General features: G+C 35.0%; 1 protein-coding gene across 1 annotated transcript in view; it reads left to right on the top strand.

Annotated features, from left to right (window-relative positions):
* The window catches only part of Pik3ca (phosphatidylinositol-4,5-bisphosphate 3-kinase catalytic subunit alpha), a 75,879-nt gene that overhangs the window by 28,267 nt on the left and 26,526 nt on the right, over positions 1-21,086 (top strand). The window contains exons 2-6 of the mRNA XM_042678822.1: positions 13,863-14,290; positions 14,790-14,999; positions 16,739-16,989; positions 19,066-19,311; positions 20,189-20,274. Coding sequence (XP_042534756.1) covers positions 13,939-14,290; positions 14,790-14,999; positions 16,739-16,989; positions 19,066-19,311; positions 20,189-20,274 — 1,145 coding nt within the window. The 5' untranslated portion in view covers positions 13,863-13,938. The remainder of the gene's footprint in view (positions 1-13,862; positions 14,291-14,789; positions 15,000-16,738; positions 16,990-19,065; positions 19,312-20,188; positions 20,275-21,086) is intronic.

Raw genomic sequence — 21,086 nt, 5'->3', positions numbered from 1 at the left:
AATTCTGCCCACTGAACCACCCCCCACTTCCCCAAAAATATATATCCATGCTGAAATCAGTGATTGGTTAGTTTTTTTTTTTTTTTTTTAAGAGAGAAAGGGTACTCTGATCCTACACACTTGGCATACTGATGCTACACGCTGGTCCTATAGCATATATTATTATTACTCAAAAGATTGGCAGTTAATAAAGTGGAATCAAATAAAGTAAAAGTGCTTTACTAGAAAAACTGTTTTTACATTTGCAGTTTATTCATTTTTTAGTTTTGCATTTTGAAATCATAATTTACCAAATACTGTCATCTTGTCCTGAAACTGTAAATGGAATTACTTGGACTTGCCTGACATCATTTGTTCACCTGCTCTTTATGTGAAGCTGTAATAATCTGTCTTGTGTGTCCTACAAATGAGAAAAGTATTTAACTAGGAAAGTCCTATTACTTTGAAACCATTTGTGTGCAATTAAATTATGAAACTATGAAATACCTCATATTTTTGTAATGTTATCTCTAACCTTAATTGATTAATGTTTACTCTCTTTTTGAGCTTGTATTTTTTAAAAATTAATTTTCTCATAATGTATATAAAATTTAATTTTTAAGGTTTTTTTTTTTTTTTCCAGTCATGAGCTTGAACTCTGGGCCTGGGCACTGTTCCTCATCTCTTCAGCTCAAGGTGAGCGCTTTACCACTTGAGCCACAGTGCCACTTCCAGTTTTCTAGTGGTTTATTGGATATAAGAGTCGCACGGACTTTCGTCCCAGGCTGGCTTTGAACTGCGATTCTCAGCTCTCAGCCTCCTGAGCCACTGGCGCCCAGCTTTTTAAAGTTTTTATTTATTTCCTTTTTACCTATGAGAGCTTGATCTAATGCCTGTGCTAGCCAATTGTTTTGACATTGGGCTATTCTCTCAGCCTCTAAGTCTTGAAGTTTTATTTTATTTTTTATTTTATTTTGTCTGTTGTGGGGCTTGAACTCTGGGCCTCTTCAACTCAAGTCATGCACAGTCTACCATTTGAACCACAGCTCCACATCCAGTTTTTCTGGAGGTTAATTGGAGATAAGAGTCTTATGGACTTTGCTTGCCTGGGCTGGCTTTTAAATCTTGAATTTATAAAGAGCAAATTGAGAAAATTAATAACAACACATTTCAAGAATTGTTATGGTCCATCTAATACTTTAATATCAAGTATTTATTAAATTGTAATTAGTCAGTTTCTTTTTACTTGATTCTGCTATTCACACTAGAATTTTTGACCCACCTTATTCATAAGGAAAAGTCCATGTTGCTATAGATACTACTCAGCTAACCTTAAGTCTTAATTGTCATTAAAAAAATTATCATGGTCTCTTCCTAAGCCTACCTATGAATCTCAGAGAAATGTATGAGTTGTCAGCTTTCTCATGGTTAGCTGGTAAAGGTCAGTGCAGGACACCACTTTGGAAGGAATGGATAATGTGCATCTTTCCAGAGCTCGTATATGTTGCAGCTGTTCCTTTGGAATCATTCCAGAAATGCTTAGTGACTCTGAGAAAAAGTGAGCTGCAGAAGCCCTGAGTAGGGCTCAGAAAATCGTTCTGAGGAAAACTTGCTTCCCACAAGTTTCCACTGCAGTGAAATTTGTTTGAAATTCTGCTTCTGATTCCCCAAATCTGTTTTGTCCCTGAGTGCTTTAATTTTGCTCTGTAAGGTATCTTCATCCATTTCTTTCTTGGATTCCTTTTGTTATCTCTTTTTTTCAAGACCTTGGTACATTTTTCCTGGAATAAAATCAATAGTTTAGTTTTAGAATTTTTCTGCTCTCTATGTTTATAGTGCCTCTTACCATACTTAACCTGGAAAAGTCCATAGTCCAGTAAGAAGTCAAATATAGGTGCAGATAATTTTAATCAGGTTTGTGCATTTAGTCACACAGAATATCTGTTAGAGACTATGGTAACATTAAGAAAAAAGGAATTACTAGATAGAAATATTTAATCTCCAAATAATCAGCCCATTTCTTCATTAAACCCAGATTTTATCACTTTTATAAGAAATAGAGATGGATGTTTTTGTTCTTCTGTTTTAAGCCAAACTAAACTTAAGATCTATTTTGCAATGAAAATAATAGGAAAGATTTTTTTTTATTTCTACTAAGTATTTGCCAAGTTACAAAGTTAAATGTTTTCCTGTTGATGTCTGGTTATAACATGGAAAACATACCAAAAAAATCAGAAACAAGTATTTGTAAACTCCATGAAAATTATTCAACTAATATTTAAGTAGCTTCTGTATTTGTGAAACATGGGGTTCTAGAAAACATAAGTTACCTGGTTTAGTAAATTATTTGAGGTGACTATGCTACCAATTTGCAGATGAATGCTTTCAAAATAGCCCTCATTTTAATGCAGATATAATATTGATTTAAATAATTTTTTTTTTCTGGTCTTGGGGCCTGAACTCTGGGCCTGGGTGCTGTCCCTCAGCTCTCCAGCTCAAGGCCAGCACTCTACAACCTTATTCATAAGGAAAAGTCTATGTTGCTATAGATACTACTCAGCCACTTCGGCTTTTTCTGCTTATGTGGTGCTGAGGAATTGAACCCAGGACCTCATGCATGAAGGCAAGCACTCTACCACTGAGCCACTCTTCCAGCCATAATATTGATATTTTAAAACATAATATATTTGTAAAGATAGACTAATGCTGTTTTACCTTGTGTTCATGTGGATTCATAATCTGCATACAAGTAATAGTTTTCTTTTTTTTTTTTTTTTTAATTTTATTTGTGGGCAGGATAATGCGTACATTTCTTACCAAGCATTGCAGCCTCCTCCTTTGGTTTACCCTTCACATCCCTTCCCAGCCTTCCCCCCCCCCCCCCCCCCCCCCCACACCGACTTTGTAAAGCTCGTTTTGGACATGACAACTTGTACTTCTCATTGTTGCAACAGGTCCACCTGTATCCTTAAACAACTGATTTTTCCCCATCTACTCCACAAGTTATACTGACATCAAATATAGTGAAGGCAGGGGTTATACTGTGGAGGAGGGACAAACAAAGCAACAAAGAGATAATCTTATAAACGCGTTAGAAACACATGCATGAAAAAAAAACATTAAAATACATATCTAAGGGTTCATTTTCCTGACATCACATTATCTGACCTTTTCCGCTTGATTCATACATATACTAGATATTGCAAATAAGGGAAACCATGGGACCTATGTTTCTTTGGGCCTGGCTTACTTCACTTAATATAATTTTTTCCAAGTTTTTCCATTTCCTAACAAATGGGCACTGTCATTCTTTCTGATAGAGGCATAGAATTCCATTGTGTATATATACCACATTTTCTTGATCCATTCATCTACTGAGGGGCATTTGGGTTGGTTCCATGGAACCAATAAACCTTGTTGTGCTGGTAGCTTTAGTGTGGTCTTGTTTGTAAACATTTGGGTAAATGCCCAAAAGTGGGATTGCTGGGTCATAGGGGAGTTCTATGTGAAGTCTTTTGAGGAACCTCCATACTGCTTTCCAAAGTGGTTGAACAAGTTTACATTCCCACCAACAATGAAGTAAGGTTCCTTTCTGTCCACATCCCCTCCAGCATCTGTTGTTGTTAGAGTTCTTGATTTTTGCCGTTCTAACTGGAGTGAGGTGATATCTCAATGTTGTTTTGATTTGCATTTCTTTTATGGCTAGGGATGTTGAACATTTCTTCATGTGTCTATTGGCCATCCTTCTTTCTTCTTCAGAGAAGTTTCTCTTTTAAGTCTTTCGCCCACTTATTTATTGGGCAGTTGTTTCTTTGAGGATTTGTTGTTGGGGGGTTTAATTTTTTGAGTTCCAAGTATATTTTAGATATGAGACCCTTGTCTCTTGTATGGCTAGTAAAGATCGTCTCCCAATCCGTGGGCTTTCTATTGATCTTGCTAGCTATGTCATTTGCCCTGCAGAAGCTCTGCAACTTTATGCAATCCCATTTGTCCAACCTTTCTTTGATTTGTTGTGTTTCCGGGTCTCTATTCAGAAAGTTTTGGCCTGAGCCAAGGAGACCTAGGGTTTCTCCTATTCCATCCTGTAATGTTTTCAGAGTGTCTGCTTTGAGTTCAAGGTCTTTGATCCATTTGGAGTTGATTCTACTGCAGGGTGATATATAAGGCTCTAGCTTTAGTTTTCTACATATAGTTAACCAATTTTGCCAGCACCATTTACTGAAGAGGCTGTCTTTCTTCCATTCTATTGTTTTAGCTCCCTTATCGAAGATTAGATGGCTATAGGTCTCTAGATTCATTTCTGGGTTTTCAATTCTATTCCATTGGTCCTGAGGTCTGTTCTTATGCCAATACCAAGCTGTTTTGATTACTATGGCTTTATAGTAGAGTCTGAAATTTGGTATTGATATTCCTCCAGCAGTGTTCTTTCCATTGAGGAGCGTTTTTGCTATTCGGGGTCTTTTATTGTTCCATATGAATTTTTGGATTGCCTCTTCTATTTCCTTGAAGAATGAGGTTGGAATTTTGATAGGTATTGTGTTGAATTTGTAGATAGCCTTGGGAAGTATTGCCATTTTCACGATGTTAATCTTTCCAATCCAGGAGCATGGGAGGCTTTGCCATTTTTTTAGTTCTGTGTTGATTTCCTTTTTCAAGATTTTAAAGTTTTCATCATAGAGGTCCTTCACTTCTGTAGTTAAGTTGATTCCTAGGTATTTTATTTTTTGTGGGGCTATTACAAATGGAGTTTCTTTCCTAATTTCAGCCACACTTTTCTCATTGTTGGCATACAGAAAAGCCATTGATTTTGGGGGGTTAATTTTATAGCCTGCTACTTTGCCAAAGTTTTGAATCAGCTTGAGTAATTTGGGAGTGGAGTCTATGGGATTCTTTAAATACAAGATCATGTCATCTGCAAAGAGGGAGAGTTTTATTTCTTCTTTCTCTATTTGGATCCCCTTTATGTCTGCATCTTGTCTTATTGCTGTAACTAGGCATTCTAATACTAGATTGAAGAGAAGTGGAGAGAATGGGCATCCTTGTCTTGTTCCTGAGTTAAGAGGAAATGGCTTTAGTTTTTCACCATTGAGCATAATGCTGGCTGTAGGTTTGTCATATACAGCCTTTATTGTATTGAGGAATGTTCCATGGATTCCTAATTTTTCCAAAACCTTCATCATGAAGGGGTGTTGGATCTTGTCGAATGCTTTTTCTGCATCTATTGAGATAACCATGTGGTTCTTATTGTTGCTCCTGTTGATGTGATGAATAATATTAATTGATTTGCGTATATTGAACCAGCTTTGCATCCCTGAAATGAATCCTGTTTGATCGTGGTGTATGATTTTTTGGATGAATTGTTGAAGTCGATTGGCTGAAATTTTGTTGAGAAGTTTTGCATCAATGTTCATCAAAGAAATGGGTCTATAGTTCTCTTTCTTTGATGAGTCCCTGCCTGGTTTTGGGATGAGGGTTATGATGGCTTCATAGAATGTGTTCGGTAGTGAGCTTTCTCTTTCAATTTCATTGAAGAGTTGGAGGAGTATTGGTGTGAGCTCTGCTTTGAAGGCCTTGTAAAATTCCGCTGTAAAACCATCTGGTCCTGGACTTTTCTTAGCTGGGAGGTCTCTTATTGCTGTTTCTATTTCAGTGCTTGATATGGGCCTGTTAAGATAGTTCAACTCATCTTGGTTTAGTTTTGGCATGTCAATATTTGCTAGGAAAAGGTCCATTTCTGTCAAGTTCTCAAACTTATTAGCATAAACTTTTGAGAAGTATTCCCTTATAATGTTCTGAATCTTGGTTGTTTCCGTGGTGATGTTTCCATTCTCATCTCTGAGTTTATTAATTTGGGTGTGTTCTCTTCTTTTTCTGATAAGATTTGCTAAGGGTCTGTCAATTTTGTTAAGTTTTTCGAAGGACCAACTTTTTGTTTTGTTGATTCTTTCTATAGTTTTTTTGGATTCTAATTCATTTAATTCTGATTTAATTTTGATTATTTCTTTCCGTCTACTGGATTGGGGTTTATCTTGCTGCTCTTTTTCAAGGAGGTTTAGATGTGTCATTAAATTGTTAGTTTCAGATCTCTCCAATTTGTTGATGTAGGAGCTCAGAGCTATAAACTTGCCTCTGAGTACTGCCTTTGCTGTGTCCCAGAGGAGCTGGTAATTTGTGTGTTCATTTTTGTTGAATAGCATGAACATTTGAATTTCCTTGCTAATCTCTTCCATGACCCACTCATGATTCAGCAGTGTGTTGTTCAGCCTCCATGTGATGCCGGACTTTCTTTGGTGGCTTTTGGTGTTGAGTTCTAATTTTATTCCCTTGTGGACAGAGAGGATGCAAGGTATAAGTTCAATGTTTCTGAATTTAGACAAGTTTGCTTTGTTTCCTAAAATGTGGTCTATTTTAGAAAACGTTCCATGTGCTGCTGAGAAAAACGTGTATTCTGATGCTGCTGGGTGAAATGTTCGGTAGATGTCTGTTAAGTCTAGTTGAGTTATGCAGCTGTTTAGATCTGCGGTTTCTCTGTTGAGTTTTTGCCGAGTTGATCTATCTAGTGGGGAGAGTGGTGTGTTAAAATCCCCAACAATTAATGTCTTTGGATCTATATGGGATTTGAGGGAAAGTAGTGTTTCTTTGATAAATTTGGGTGCTCCATTGTTTGGCGAATAGGTATTTAGAATTGTAATATCCTCCTGAAGGAGAGATCCTTTAATTAGTATTTAGGGACCTTCTTTATCTCTTCTCATGAATTTTAATTTGAAGTCTATTTTATCTGATATTAGGATTGCAACTCCCGCCTGTTTATGGGGGCCGTTTGCTTGGTAGATTTTGTTCCAGCCTTTAACATTGAAACTGTGTTTGTTTTTACGGGCAAGATGTGACTCCTGCAGGCAGCAGATAGAAGGGTCTTGTTTTTTAATCCAACTAGATAGTCTATGTCGCTTAATTGGAAAGTTCAGTCCGTTAACATTAAGAGATAGGACTGAGAGGTATTTGGGAGTTCCTGCCATGTTATCCACCTTCTTGGGGGCTGCAAAAACTGGGTTCTTCCTATGGTTCTTGGATTCTCAGTTTGGGTGCAGTTTCTTGGCCTTTATTGCGGTCTTGTTGGTTTTCTATGTGTAGGACATCTTTAAGAATCTTTTGTAGGGCTGGTTTGGTGGAGATGTATTGTTTCAATTTTTCTTTGCTATGGAAGGTTTTTGTTTGGCCTTCAGTTATGAAGGAGAGTTTAGCTGGGTACAGTATTCTTGGTTGATAGTTGTTTTTAGGGCATGGCATACATCATTCCAGGCTCTTCTTGCTTTGATTGTCTCTGCTGAGAAATCTGAGGTGATTCTAATTGGTTTCCCTTTATAGGTGATTACCCTTTTCTCCTTGACAGCTTTAAGGATCTTTAAGTAATAGTTTTCTATGTCTTAGTAATATTGGTTTTAGAATGTTATACTAGATTATGATTGCAATTTTTGAGATCAGTATTAGCAAAAAAGCACATCTGGTTATGGTAAAGAAGAGAAGTAGAATACCTTGCTTAAATTATAGTTCAAGTAATTGAAGGTCTAGAGATGTAGAGAATATTCTGATGGCCATTGAATGCTTGAGATAGAAAAGGAGATAGAAAAAGCATCATGATGGAAGGAAGGAGAAGTAATGAAGAGTGATAATTCTAGTGGTAATTTTTAGAAGTATTTTAAAACATTCCAAATTAGGTGTGATATTTGAAATTATCTATTAAATTAATTTTTGAGACACTTTACTGAAGATTTTCATTTACTGCTTAAAATTGATGTTTGTTTTCTTTTTCTCATTCCAGAAAATTTAGGTTTAAAGTGTAGAATTGTAGTTATAGAGATAGAGTTGAATATGATATCATAGGCTGTGAATATTTAGAAAATTCTTCAGTTGGCAACAGGTATGAGTGATAGAGATATATGTAATCCAAGAAGTCAAACAGAAGAGGTGTTAGGATCAAAAGTTCAGGTGCCAGTGGCTCATGCTTGAAATCCTAGGTACTTCAGCAGGCTGCGATCTGAGATTGCCACTAAAATAGGCAGTAAAGACTGTCAGACTCCTATCTCCAAGAAAGCACCAAAAAACAGAAGTGGAGTTTTGGCTCATGTCTTCAGCAAAAAAATCTCAAAGACGGTGCGTAGGCCCAGATTTCAAGCCCCAGGACTGGAACAATAACAACAAAAAATTCAGGTGAGCCTGGATTACATAATGAGACATTGTCCAAAAAAAGAAGAAGAAAGAAGCCATGGATTTAACCCAGTGCTAATCTTTTGGTCTGTATCTTCATAGTCTTGTGTTCAGTATCCAGCTGTTAGTACAAGAGGAAGGAAGGAAAGAAGGGAGGGAGACAAGGAGGGAAAATGAGTTTTTCAGTTGTTATCAAATAATTATCATATCTTTTCTGGGCCCAGCCAAGCTGAAGGCCCATAAGGTCTTTGTAGCATTGGCTCAATACTACTATTATAATGCAAATACATTATTGAAAATATGGCTGTGTCTGTCATGTGGCAAGGTGCATTTGATCGAGGGTCTTAGTTTGGACACCGATTCCTTAAATGATGAAATACAGAAATTGAGCAGCACTTTCAATTCAGGAAGTGAATGAAATATGATCAGAGATTAAAAAATAAGTTTTACAGATACTGTCATTCTGCATTGAAATAATACATGTTTAAAATAATTATATTGTTTAATGAATTAACAGACCTATAAAAGCCAAGTGACAGTGGAAAGTTTGATATTCTCTTTATTGCTGCCATTTATTTTGTCCATAAAGCAATTTTTACTCATTTTAAGTAGCACTATCTGCTAATGAAGATCCAACTCCTACAAATACATAAATGCCATTTTTTCTCTCTCAAGAAAGTTTTTAGTACTGTGCCTAAACAATAGTTTTTATTAGTAATTTTGTTGCTGTTGTTATTTTTCATGGGGCTTGAACTCGGGGCGTAGGTGCTGTCCCTGAGCTCTTTGAGCCACAGTATCACTTCCCGTTTTCTGGGTTTTCTGGTGGTTAAGGAGATAAGAATCTCATGGACTTTTCCTGCCTGGACTAGTTTCGAACTATGATCATCAGAGTAGCTAGAATTACATGAATGAGCCACCAGTGTCTGGCTTTTACTAGTAATTAAAAAAATTAAAAAATTGAAATTATGTAATTGTATGAAGGAGGTGCTATTTAACAAAACATTTATAAATACAGTACATCTTGATCAGTAATTTTTTTTATTGTGAAAATACTGTACAGAGGGGTTACAATTACATGGGCAAGATAATGAGTACATTTCTTATCAAGCATTGTTGCCTCTTCCTTTGTTTCCCTTTCTTATCTCCCCTGTGCCCCCCCCGTGCCCTCCTACCCAATCCTTCCCCCTGCCCTTGATCAGTAATTTTATGACCAGTGGGAAGACAGAAAGAAAGTCTCTGATTATCAAGGTTTCTGTCATATTTCATGCTCTTATGCTATGGCAGAACCCCTTACGTTATCATTTGGTCTGTTGGTCTTTAGTTATAGACTATTATAAAATCTTGTGAACATGTTGATGTTGATTAGACATAAGTAATGGAAAGAACTGCTATATTGATATGGTAGTCTGGCCTCCATGAAGATTAGCTACTAGGAAACTAGGGAAAATCTTATAAAGTACATCTAACCTGGGGTTTCTTTCCTTTAGGACCAGAAGAATCATCTCTTCCACAGCTCATAATCGAAAATAGCTTTGCTATATTGTATGGTAGAATATAGCACAGTAGTTGTAACAGGTGAAACTCAACAAAAAGAGTAAATTGAGTTATATATTGCCTGTAAGAAAACAGGACTGCTGTCTTATTTGTATGTATAGAAAATTAAGTACATATTTCATTCTGTGACATCAAATAGCCTAAAATGTTATTTGACTAATTATTTATAATCATTTATACTCTCTTTTGCTTTTCAATAAGTTCTTTTGTAAGTACAAAAATAGGCATTTCAATAGGAAAATTTTATTTTATACCCTCTTTAATATTCCCATATGCCTTCTTTCCTCCCTCATTTACAGTATTTAGTAGATTTCATTCATGCTGTCTTAACACGCACACCTTTTCCTTCTCAGGAGCCTTACCTTTTCCTCCTCTAACAATTTCTGATCCCCCTCCTCCCCCACAGAGAGACTCCCTTTTTTTTGCATTTTTTTTACTGTGATTAAGTGATTACATAAATTTCACAAATTTCACAGTATTGTGGGATATAATACTTAAAGTCACAAACACATTCTAACCTTCATGGGGCAAATTGTCTTTATCATGGTCTATAAAGTTTATGAGTTCTATGAGCTTTGACAATACAGTTATTTCTTCCACATCGAGTGATATGTACATTTCTTTCCTTTTGCTTAGTGTCAGCTGTTCCTTCTTTCCCCGCCCATTCCTTCCCTCCCATTGCCGCCATTGAGTTGCTTAGTTCATTTTCAACAATGTTCAGTGCAGCTGATGGGTCCTGCTGTTGTATGTTTTCCTATTTCCCTTTGTTTCTGTGTCCTCCTCCTAGTTTCTCTCTGATTTGCACATATATATCATATATGTGGTAAGCAGTATGGGGTCATTTAGTAATGATTTGACCAGATGAGTGGGGGTCCTTTGTTACTTTGGCATATTATCTTAACGTTTTGGATTTAACATCCACTTATCAGGGAGACCATGTGCCGTTTGTCTCTTTGCTCTTGGCTTACCTCACTCAACATGATTTCTTTTAGTTCCATCCATTTAGTTTCCCTGCAAATGCCATTATTTTGTTCTTTCTAATGGCTGCATAATATTCCATTGTAAATAGGTACTACAATTTTTGGATCCATTCATCTGTAGTGGGGCATCTAGGTTGTTTGCATATCTTGGCTATTGTGAACAGTGCTGCAATAAAATGGGGGTGCATGTGTCCTTGTGTCCCGGTTCCTGTTGTTCAGGATAGATGCCTAGGAGTGGTTTGGATGGGTCATAGGGGAGGTCAGTATTTAGCTTTCTGATAGATTGCCTTTTACATATATTATAATTATTATTACCATCATCATCATCATCATCATTACCTTTTTAGGTTTAGAGTCCACAAAACCATATAATACATGGCTTTTTGACCTTTGATTATTTTGCTCAGCACGATGATCTTCAGTTTTGTCACTTTATTGCAAATGATGTAAGTTCATTTTGTTTTATAGCTAAATAATACTCCAAATCATAAATATACCATATTTCTTTATTCCACTGTCATCAGGCATCTTGACTGACTCCACTGCTTGGCTATTAGAAACAGTGCTTCAATAAACATAGTTATTCAGGTTTCTTTTGTATACTGATTTAGCATCCTTTGGATATATGCTAAAGAATGGTGTAAAAAAGTTATTGTGTAGATGTACTTCTAGATTTTTGAGGAACCTTCTTCCATAGTGTCTATATTGCTTTATATCCCCATTACTAAGTGTATGAAGGTTTCTTGCCTCTACCCCCATATCTTTGCCAGCATTTATTGTTTTTTTTATGGTAATTATTCTGATTCAAATTTAAGTGTAAGTTGATTTACATTTTCCTATTGCCAAGGAATTTGTATTTCTGACAACCATCTATTCATTTGTCCCTGCATTAATTGGGTTATTTGGTCTCTTTTAATTTTTTGAGTTCTTTATATATTCTGGATGTAGCTGGTGGGCTTTCTATTCTGTTGGTTTTCTTTTGCATCTGATAGTTGTTTCCTTTGATGTACTTGAGCTTCATTTCATGCAGTTTTTTGTCTTCCATTTCCCGGACATAGGGAGATACATGGAAAGATATTTTGAAAGATGTTTTCATATGTCTTCCAGAGTTTCCCATATGTTCTCTGTAGTAGTTTCAATATTTATTTTTATCTTGCATTAAGAATGTTTATCTGTTTGGAATTGATTTTTCTATAGGGTGAAAAATAGAGGTTAAATTTCAGTTTTCTGTATATAAATAGTCAGTTTCCCTGCACCATGTGTTGAAGAAATTGTTTTTTTTCTTCAGTGTATATTTTTGGCTCATTTGTCATAGATCAAATGGTTTGTGACTGTCTGTTTTTATTTCTAGGTCTTCTATTTTGTTCCATTGATCTTGTGTCTGTTTTTATGTCACTACCATGCTTTTCTTATTTTTTTTCTTATTATGGCCCTGTAGTATAATTGGAAGTCCAGTATTATGATACCTCCAGCATTTCTCTTATTATTCAGAATTACTTTAACTGTTAGTGGTCTTTGTGTTTTCATATGAAATTTTGGATTGATTTTCTGTTTAGGCAAAGAATGACATTACGACTTTCATAGTCATTACATTGAAACTATAGATTGGTTTGGTGTAGTATAGCCAATGTCATTAATTCATCTCATATTCTGCATTGGAGGTCTTCCTATCTTCTGGTGTCCCTTCAGTTTCTTTCACTGTCTTACAGTTTTCATTGAGAATTCTTTGACCTCCCTAATTAAGTTTATGTCTTGCTATTTCTGATTTCTGAGACTTATTGTAAATAAAGTTGTTTTTAATTATTTCTTTCTCTTTATATTCATTGTTGATATCCTGAAAAAATACTGGATTTTGTATGTTGAATTTTGTATCCTTGTATGTTACCAAAAGTTTGTTGGATTTAGAAGGTTTGGAATATAATTGTTAGGGTTTTTAAAATATAAAATCATCTGACAACATGGATAATTTAATCTTTTCATTCTTATTTAAATCACTTTTATTTCTTTCTCTTGGTTATTTTTCTGACTAGAAATCTCAGTACTATCTTGAATAGGGAGTGGGAAGACTGGTTGCCCTTGTCACATTCCTGACCTTAAAGGAAATAATTTTGCCCACTTAGAATAAGGTTCACTGTATATTTGTCATATCATTGATTATGTTGAGGTATATTCCTTCTTTCCTTAGTTTCTTCAGACCCTTTATCATAAAAAGATGTTGAATTTTACCATAGGCTATTTTTTAATGTGTTTATAATTTTTTTTTGTCAGTCATGGGGCTTGAACTCTGGGCCTGGGCGCTGTCCCTTAGCTATTCAGCTCAAGGCAAGCACTCTACCACTTGAGCCACAGCACCACTTCCGGTTTTCTGGTGGTTTATTGGAGATAAGTGTCTCATGGACTTTCCTGCTGGGCTGGCTTTGAACCGTGATCCTCAGATCTCAGCCTCCTGAGTAGCTAGGGTTACAGGTGTGAGTCACCAGTGCCCAGCTGTAAATATTTTATTTACAAATTTTGCATGTCTGTCTCTATCTGGTTATGAGTATAAATACTAGCTTTATCTTTATGAAATGAGTTTGGTTGCATTCTTTCCTTTTCTACTTCATGGAGTTTGAGGAGTATTGATATTAGTCCATCTTTAAAGGTCTGATAATATTTGATAGTTTACTGGGTTCTAAGCTTTTCTTTGTTGGGAGACTCTTAAGTAATTCAAATTCATTGCTCTTTATATATCTTGTTAAGTGGTTTACTTGCTTTCAGTTCAATTTTGGTGGGTCAGATAAACTAAAAAATTTATACTTCTACATTATTTGAATATAGAAATATTTATAGGTGATGTCACTCCTTATCCATCTTAAAACCAACCCTGTCCATCATATTTTTCACTATATACCCAATGTCATCTGTGTAGCTAGGATTACTGATGTGAGTCACTGAAATCATGAGTTGGATTGATTCTTTATACCCTATTTTAGAATAGTCTCGATTAAAGTATTAAGAGGAATTATTACTTAAAAGTCGTATAAATTCAGTGGCATAAAATTCAGCTCATAAAATGAACTTTTGCATTTAGCAGTGTGATATTTTTTCCAATATATTTTTCTGTAGTTGCTTCTCTTTTAACAAATGTTTTTCTTGTTCTTTTAGGTTACTGCTTTGGAATAGCCATATGTCTAATTATCTAAAGTAGTTCCATATGTAACACTTGTAAAGGATCAGAACAATGCCTCCACGACCATCATCAGGTGAACTGTGGGGCATCCATTTGATGCCCCCAAGAATCCTAGTAGAATGTTTACTACCAAATGGAATGATAGTGACTTTAGAATGCCTCCGTGAGGCTACATTAGTTACTATAAAGCATGAACTATTTAAGGAAGCAAGAAAGTACCCTCTCCATCAACTTCTTCAAGATGAATCATCTTACATTTTTGTAAGTGTTACTCAAGAAGCAGAAAGGGAAGAATTTTTTGATGAAACAAGAAGACTTTGTGACCTTCGGCTTTTTCAACCCTTTTTAAAAGTAATTGAACCAGTAGGCAATCGTGAAGAGAAGATCCTCAATCGTGAAATTGGTACGATACAATTTTCAGCTAAATTAAATGATATTGTCATCCCATTATAAAATGCAAATAATTTGAAATCTTGCCTGTTGTCTAATTACTAAAACATTTTTGAACCCATATTTTTACAATTCAAAATACCTTTCAACCAAAAAAAATCTTTATAAATCTAAAGTAGTTTGATTGATTCTAACATTTTGATATTCTGTATTTTTATTAGAAATATGATTTGTAGGGCTTTGTTTTGTTACACTCCAGTTTTATTGTTCTGTAAATAAATAATTGATAATAGGAATCAGTATATTGATACATATGAGAGGTTTATTTGCTATAGATAAAAATGGGATCTTATCAACTCATACTATAAGCATGCATCTAAGATTTTTTTAACTAAGAGAAACATCTTCATGAATTTGTGCTTTTCCAAATCTGTACATTTTTCTGTTTATAAGAAACGTGTCCTACCATGACCTTAATAACATGCTCTATTCTTTATGCAATATTTTTTAAGGTTTTGTTATTGGCATGCCGGTGTGTGAATTTGATATGGTTAAAGATCCGGAAGTACAGGACTTCCGAAGAAACATTCTGAATGTTTGCAAAGAAGCTGTGGATCTCAGAGATCTTAATTCACCTCACAGTAGAGCAATGTATGTTTATCCTCCAAATGTGGAATCTTCACCAGAATTGCCAAAGCACATATATAATAAATTAGATAAAGGTAAGAAAATTCCTATTCTACTGGGATCATTACTACAGTGAAATATTCTGTGTGTGGCCTGCTATTTTTTTTTCAGAATTATTTTCTTGGATTGATAATTTCCTTGAAGAGAAAGGCTGCTTAAATTGACAAAATATAATTGCTTAGTATACATTGTGTGATCAATAAATCTTTATGGTTGAATGAATTGTGTACATATAATGCTGATCCTTGGTGAAAAAAAAAATTTTTTTTTGGTCGGTCATGGGGCTTAAACTCTGGGCTTGGGTGCTGTCCATGCACTCTTCAGCTCAAGGTGAGTACTCTACCGCTTGAGCCACAGCACCACTTCCACTTTTCTAGTGGTTTATTGGAAATAAGAATTGGAGTAGTTTGGATTACAGGCGTGAGCCACCAGCGCCCAGCTACCTTGGCTGAATTTTTATCTCAAGAAAACATGAAATTCACTGTCTTTGGATTCTAACAGAACTAGAACTGATAGTCTTTTTTTGCAAATAGAACTGAGGTCTTTGGAGTGTAGGTTAGTGATCAGCTGTTTATTGTCATATGCCAGGCCCAAGGTTTGATGCCCTAGAACCACAAAGAATTATATGCATAAAGTATGGTTAGCAACATCTTACAAAAATTTGGAAGAGCTTTAGGCATTCTTATTTACACATAAGCTTTCTTAAATTCAATATTTAAGTCTTATAATACTGACTGACATTAGAGGAATATGTGACATTTACTGCACCAATGTCTAGAATAAAATGAAGAAAAGTATATAAACTTTCGCATTGTAAATGATTATTATTGCATCAGATAACCTATTTGTACTTTCCTACTTTATTGTTTGGACAGAAGTGGGGATTAAACTGAGGTTCTCTACTACAGAGCAACCTCCAACTATCTTTTTCTGCTAGTTTTATTTATGATAAATCCTTGTAGCTTGGGCACATCCCTGGACTGTGACCTTCCTATTTTGGTGTCACATTATAACTGGATAACAGGCATATACCACCATACCACACTGAACTTTCTTTCTCCTATGTGAAGTCTAGAAGACTTTATGCCTAGGATGGCCTAGAACCATAATTCCTACCTTCCTCAGTCTCCCTTACAGCTAGGATGAGAGGTTCATACCATCATGACTAGCTTTGGGACTCTAAGACTTTACTGACTGAAATCCTACTGATCTTAGCATGCCATGTAGGTATGATTATAAGTGTAAACTACTAGCAATGGGTTTGTATTTTTTCAATATGACAGAATGAAGCTTACAATTTGAAGTTACAGAATATTTCACGTTATTAAATCCATAATTCTGTGATGAGCACCCAAAGCATCTTATTTCTTTCTCATTCTTCTTATTTAAAGTTGTTCAATGTAATACAAGATTTTTAAGATTTCTATTTAGGAAACATTTTAAAATGGAATATTCTTCTCACTTTTCTCTAGTTACTATGAAAAATCTCCAACATACACAAAAGTTTAAAAAATTAACTGCAAACACTGTTCATTTTATGAGAATCTTGCCATTTTACATTGTGTTCAGGAGAGGTCTAGCTTACTTGATCTTAATACTATCAATTATTAAAATTTTCTACTTCTACCAGATATTAAATACTTATATTTAATTAGGTTGATTATAAGTCATTTATAATTATGGTTAGAGTAATGGGTAGTGCATACTTCTTGAAAATTGTTTCTTGATGAATGAAACACACATGATGAGTACATCTAATTTTTTTCTGTTATAGGACAAATAATAGTAGTGATTTGGGTAATAGTTTCTCCAAATAATGATAAGCAGAAGTATACTCTGAAAATCAATCATGACTGTGTACCAGAACAAGTGATTGCTGAAGCAATCAGGAAAAAAACTCGAAGTATGCTGCTGTCCTCAGAACAACTAAAACTCTGTGTTTTAGAATATCAGGGCAAGTATATTTTAAAAGTGTGTGGCTGTGATGAATACTTCTTAGAAAAGTACCCATTGAGTCAATATAAGGTGAGTAATACATTTCAAGAATATTAATTTTATTTTTTGAATTAGCATATATATTTGTAGTATGAGGGAGTTTCATTATGATATTTCCAAATATATACACAGTGAACTTTGAACAAATACCCCTTCTTCACCATGTTCTCATTTCTCTCCTCCTTTCTGTACCCTTTTATAAAAGGGTTTGGTGGGTTTTGTAATCTTGTCTCTGTGTGTGCCTGTGTGTGCCTGTGTGTGCCTCTGTGTGTGTGTGTGTGTGTGTGTGTGTGTGTGTGTGTCCCTTTCAGTATCCCTTTCCCCCCTCCCCATAATACTAATTTTAAATTTAAAAGTAACTACACAAGAACTGTTACCTGTATTTTTAGGACAACTTTAAAAAATTAAGTAATTAATATTGGGAAAGTACATTTTCTTTTTTTTTATTGTGAAAATACTGTACAGAGGGGTTACAATTACATGGGCAAGATAATGAGTACATTTCTTACCAAGCATTGTAGCTTCCTCCTTTGTTTCCCCTTTCTGTCCCTTCCCATCCTCCCCCCACCCAGTCCTCCCCCCTCTCCCCCCCCCCCCCCACACACACACCAAAGTTGTAAAGTTCGTTTTTCCACATAACGACTTGTACAACTTGGAAAGCACATTTTCAAGTTTATTTTCAGGCTGTAATAATTTAAGTCTAAAAATGTTGCCAATTACAATAATCTCAATATGGAGGTTATATGTATACACAGTTACAATAACATAAATATGGAATATTTTGTGTTTTTTTTTTTTCCTCTCAAGACATGATATGGGACTAGGTGCTGGTGGTTTATGCTAGGATACTAGATGCTCAAGAGACTGAGACCTGAGGATTGCCTTCAAGGCCTGCCCTGGCAGGAAAGTCGATGGGACGGACACTTATCTCTAATTAACCAGCCAAAAAAAGAAGTGGAAGTGTGGCTTGAGTGGTAGAGCGCCAGCTTTGAGGGACAAAATATAACCCACTCCCAGTCTCTGGGTCCAAGCCCTAGTAGTGGCACCATATACAAACACATAAAAGACATGGGAATAGAAATAAAGTAGGCATTTCAAAGAGTATGGTTATCTATCTTTAAAATTTTTTATTTTCTTTAGTTGTACAAAAGAGTTGAATTCAACAATATGTCTTGATCAGTGCCAATATTTAACTATATTGTCAATATTTTCAACCAGTCATCCCCACCTCTCCCTTCCAGAAAGATTATGGTTTTTTTCAATGGATATACTATTAATACTTTCACACACTTTTTCCACTCACTAAGTAAATAGGCATAAGAAGCAACTATAACAAACACATACAAAATTGTAATTTGTAATACCAAGTAAGACATGGTCCTGGCTTATTGATTATAATCTAGTAGAGCTTATAGGTAAGAAAATAGGCCATTATAATATGAGAATTATAAGATTTACATTGTTAAAAAACCTCTATTCAAACTACCATTTTAAAAATTGGATCAGTACATTTTAACATTTTTAACATGTCTCCATAACAATGCTTCTTGGGAAATGTTTGGTTGGCAAACTTGGGATGAAACATCATTATGATAAGAGAGACTTACTCAGATGATACTGCTTTTCTGCTATGAGGATCCTCTCATTTTTGCGTTTAGTAATTTTAGAAAGATAAGCCCAAAAGTTGGCCTTACTAATTTCTTTTTTATATAACATATTCATCAAAATTTTTTTAATTAATTTAATTTAATTTTATTTGTGAACATACTGTACAGAGGAGTTACAATTACATGGGCAGGATAATGCGTACATTTCTTACCAAGCATTGCAGCCTCCTCCTTTGTTTGCCCTTCACATCCTCATCAGAATTTTTGATATATACTGTAATCTTGCTTTCAAATATTAAGTACAAGTAAGCACAAAAAATGTCTAGAAGGTATGACTTAAAATCATGTGTGATTAATTTGTAATGATTTTAGTAATAATTTGCATATTAATTTGGTTAATATGTAAAGTCTCATGATATTTGTATATATTGCCTTTGAAGCAAAAAAAAAATAACCTTACAAGAAATGGTTTCTTGCCACCTTTCTTAATATTTTACAGTATATAAGAAGTTGTATTATGCTTGGGAGGATGCCTAATTTGATGCTGATGGCTAAAGAAAGCCTTTATTCTCAGCTGCCAATGGACTGTTTTACAATGCCATCTTACTCTAGACGCATCTCCACTGCTACACCATATATGAATGGAGAAACATCTACAAAATCCCTTTGGGTTATAAATAGTGCACTCAGAATAAAAATTCTGTGTGCAACTTATGTAAACGTAAATATCCGAGACATTGATAAGGTAAGGTAAAATCAGCAGTTTTAATGTTGATGCTTCTAAGCTCTAAAAATCAAAAATTTTATAAAACTTTTGGCAACAAAAGCTGATCTGACTTAAATTGAGCCTTTTTGTAATCTTTATTAATTGCTCTTAATTTAAACATTCATGTCTTTTTACAGCATTGCTGTACTGTGTTAGCTACTTACATGTTTTATTGGTATACTAATTCTGGATTACATACTTAACTTAGGGGTTGTGAGCCTGTTTAAATTTTTCAGTAGTCTGATTTTCCCATCATTATACAAACAAAAGCTGTAGCCAATTTTGCTGAGGTATTTGTATCTATGTTAAACTTTATGTATAAAGAAAAGAATAAAAAAAATTTATTGAGCCGCCCCGGTGGCTCATGCCTTTAATCCTAGCTACTCAGGAGGCTGAGATCTGAGGATCGTGGTTCAAAGCCAGCCCGGGCAGGAAAGTCCATTAGATGCTTACCTCCAATAAACCAGTAGAAAACCAAAGTGGCGCTGTGGCTCAAGCGGTAGAGCGCTTGCCTTGAGCTGAAGAGCGCAGGGACAGCACCCAAGCCCAGAGTTCAAGCCCCATGACCGACCAAAAACAAAACAAAACAGAATTCATTGGTTTTCACATTCATATGTTATATTATGCTACTGTTTAATACTGAGTTCTGTTGTTCTATGTGTATATGAATATATGTATTGTATGTGTATGTGTGAATATATATATGTCTATTTTTATATACATGCTTTTTTTCTTTTATTCACTTCCCTTTCTTCTTTCCTTATCCCTTTACTTTCTGTTTTCTTCTTTTTCTTCCCTTCCTCCTTCTCTCCTTCCCTCCCTCCTTCCCTCCTTCCTTTGTCTTACCTTATTTCAGATCTATGTTCGGACAGGTATCTACCATGGAGGTGAACCCTTATGTGACAATGTGAACACTCAGAGAGTACCTTGTTCCAATCCCAGGTAAGGGAGTATTTGGTACATATTTCTAAAGGTCATGTTAGTATTTAGCAATACTTGTAAAAGTGCAGTGCATTACCAAACATGTACATATAGAACAAATGAACATCAGTTACAAAAATCACTTTTTGTTTCTAAAATCTTACCCAAAGTTTATTTTTATTCTTTGTCTCTATTGTTCCAAGGAGAAGATAGTTACTGCTTTGTTCTTATAATTCCCCACATTAGATAAGAAAAATCCAACATGTTATTTTTCTTATCTTTGTTTTCTTACCTTATCTATGTATGAAGCAGTAAGAGTTGGTAAATAATTCCACAGTCAACTTCTAATGCAGATTTGTTCAAATTATTCCCCAAATAGATATTTATAGAATTCAATTGAAGGGTCTTTGTGAACAAGGTAATTTCCTAGGGAAAGAAGGGATTTATGAATCTTTAAATATTATTATTGCTCAAATGTAAGACATACAATGTAGGGTATTTAAAAAAACTTCTTTTTCTATGGAATTATTCAGGAATAAGAATCTATCCCTTAATATCATAGCAGTAATTTTAAGAGATTTAAATTGATTCTGAAAATTGGATGTAGACTTAATAGAATAGCAGTAGTGCTAAGTAGGAATACTCTAGGAAGTTATTTTTGTTTTCAACCGTGCTCATGTATAGTAAGTGCTATTGCATGAGATTTTAATTTCTATTTTCTGTTTTTAAAATAGCACTAAATTAACTTTACATGTTCTTGGCCATTTGGATACAGTCGTGATGTGACTGTTCTCATGTATCACTTACTGGGTTCTGTAGGTTTTGATTTGTAG

Source organism: Dipodomys spectabilis, unplaced genomic scaffold, assembly GCF_019054845.1.
Source record: "Dipodomys spectabilis isolate Male_0828 unplaced genomic scaffold, ASM1905484v1 ptg000050l, whole genome shotgun sequence".
In the NCBI taxonomy this organism is placed as follows: domain Eukaryota; kingdom Metazoa; phylum Chordata; class Mammalia; order Rodentia; family Heteromyidae; genus Dipodomys; species Dipodomys spectabilis.
This window is presented reverse-complemented; position numbering and strand designations above follow the sequence as displayed.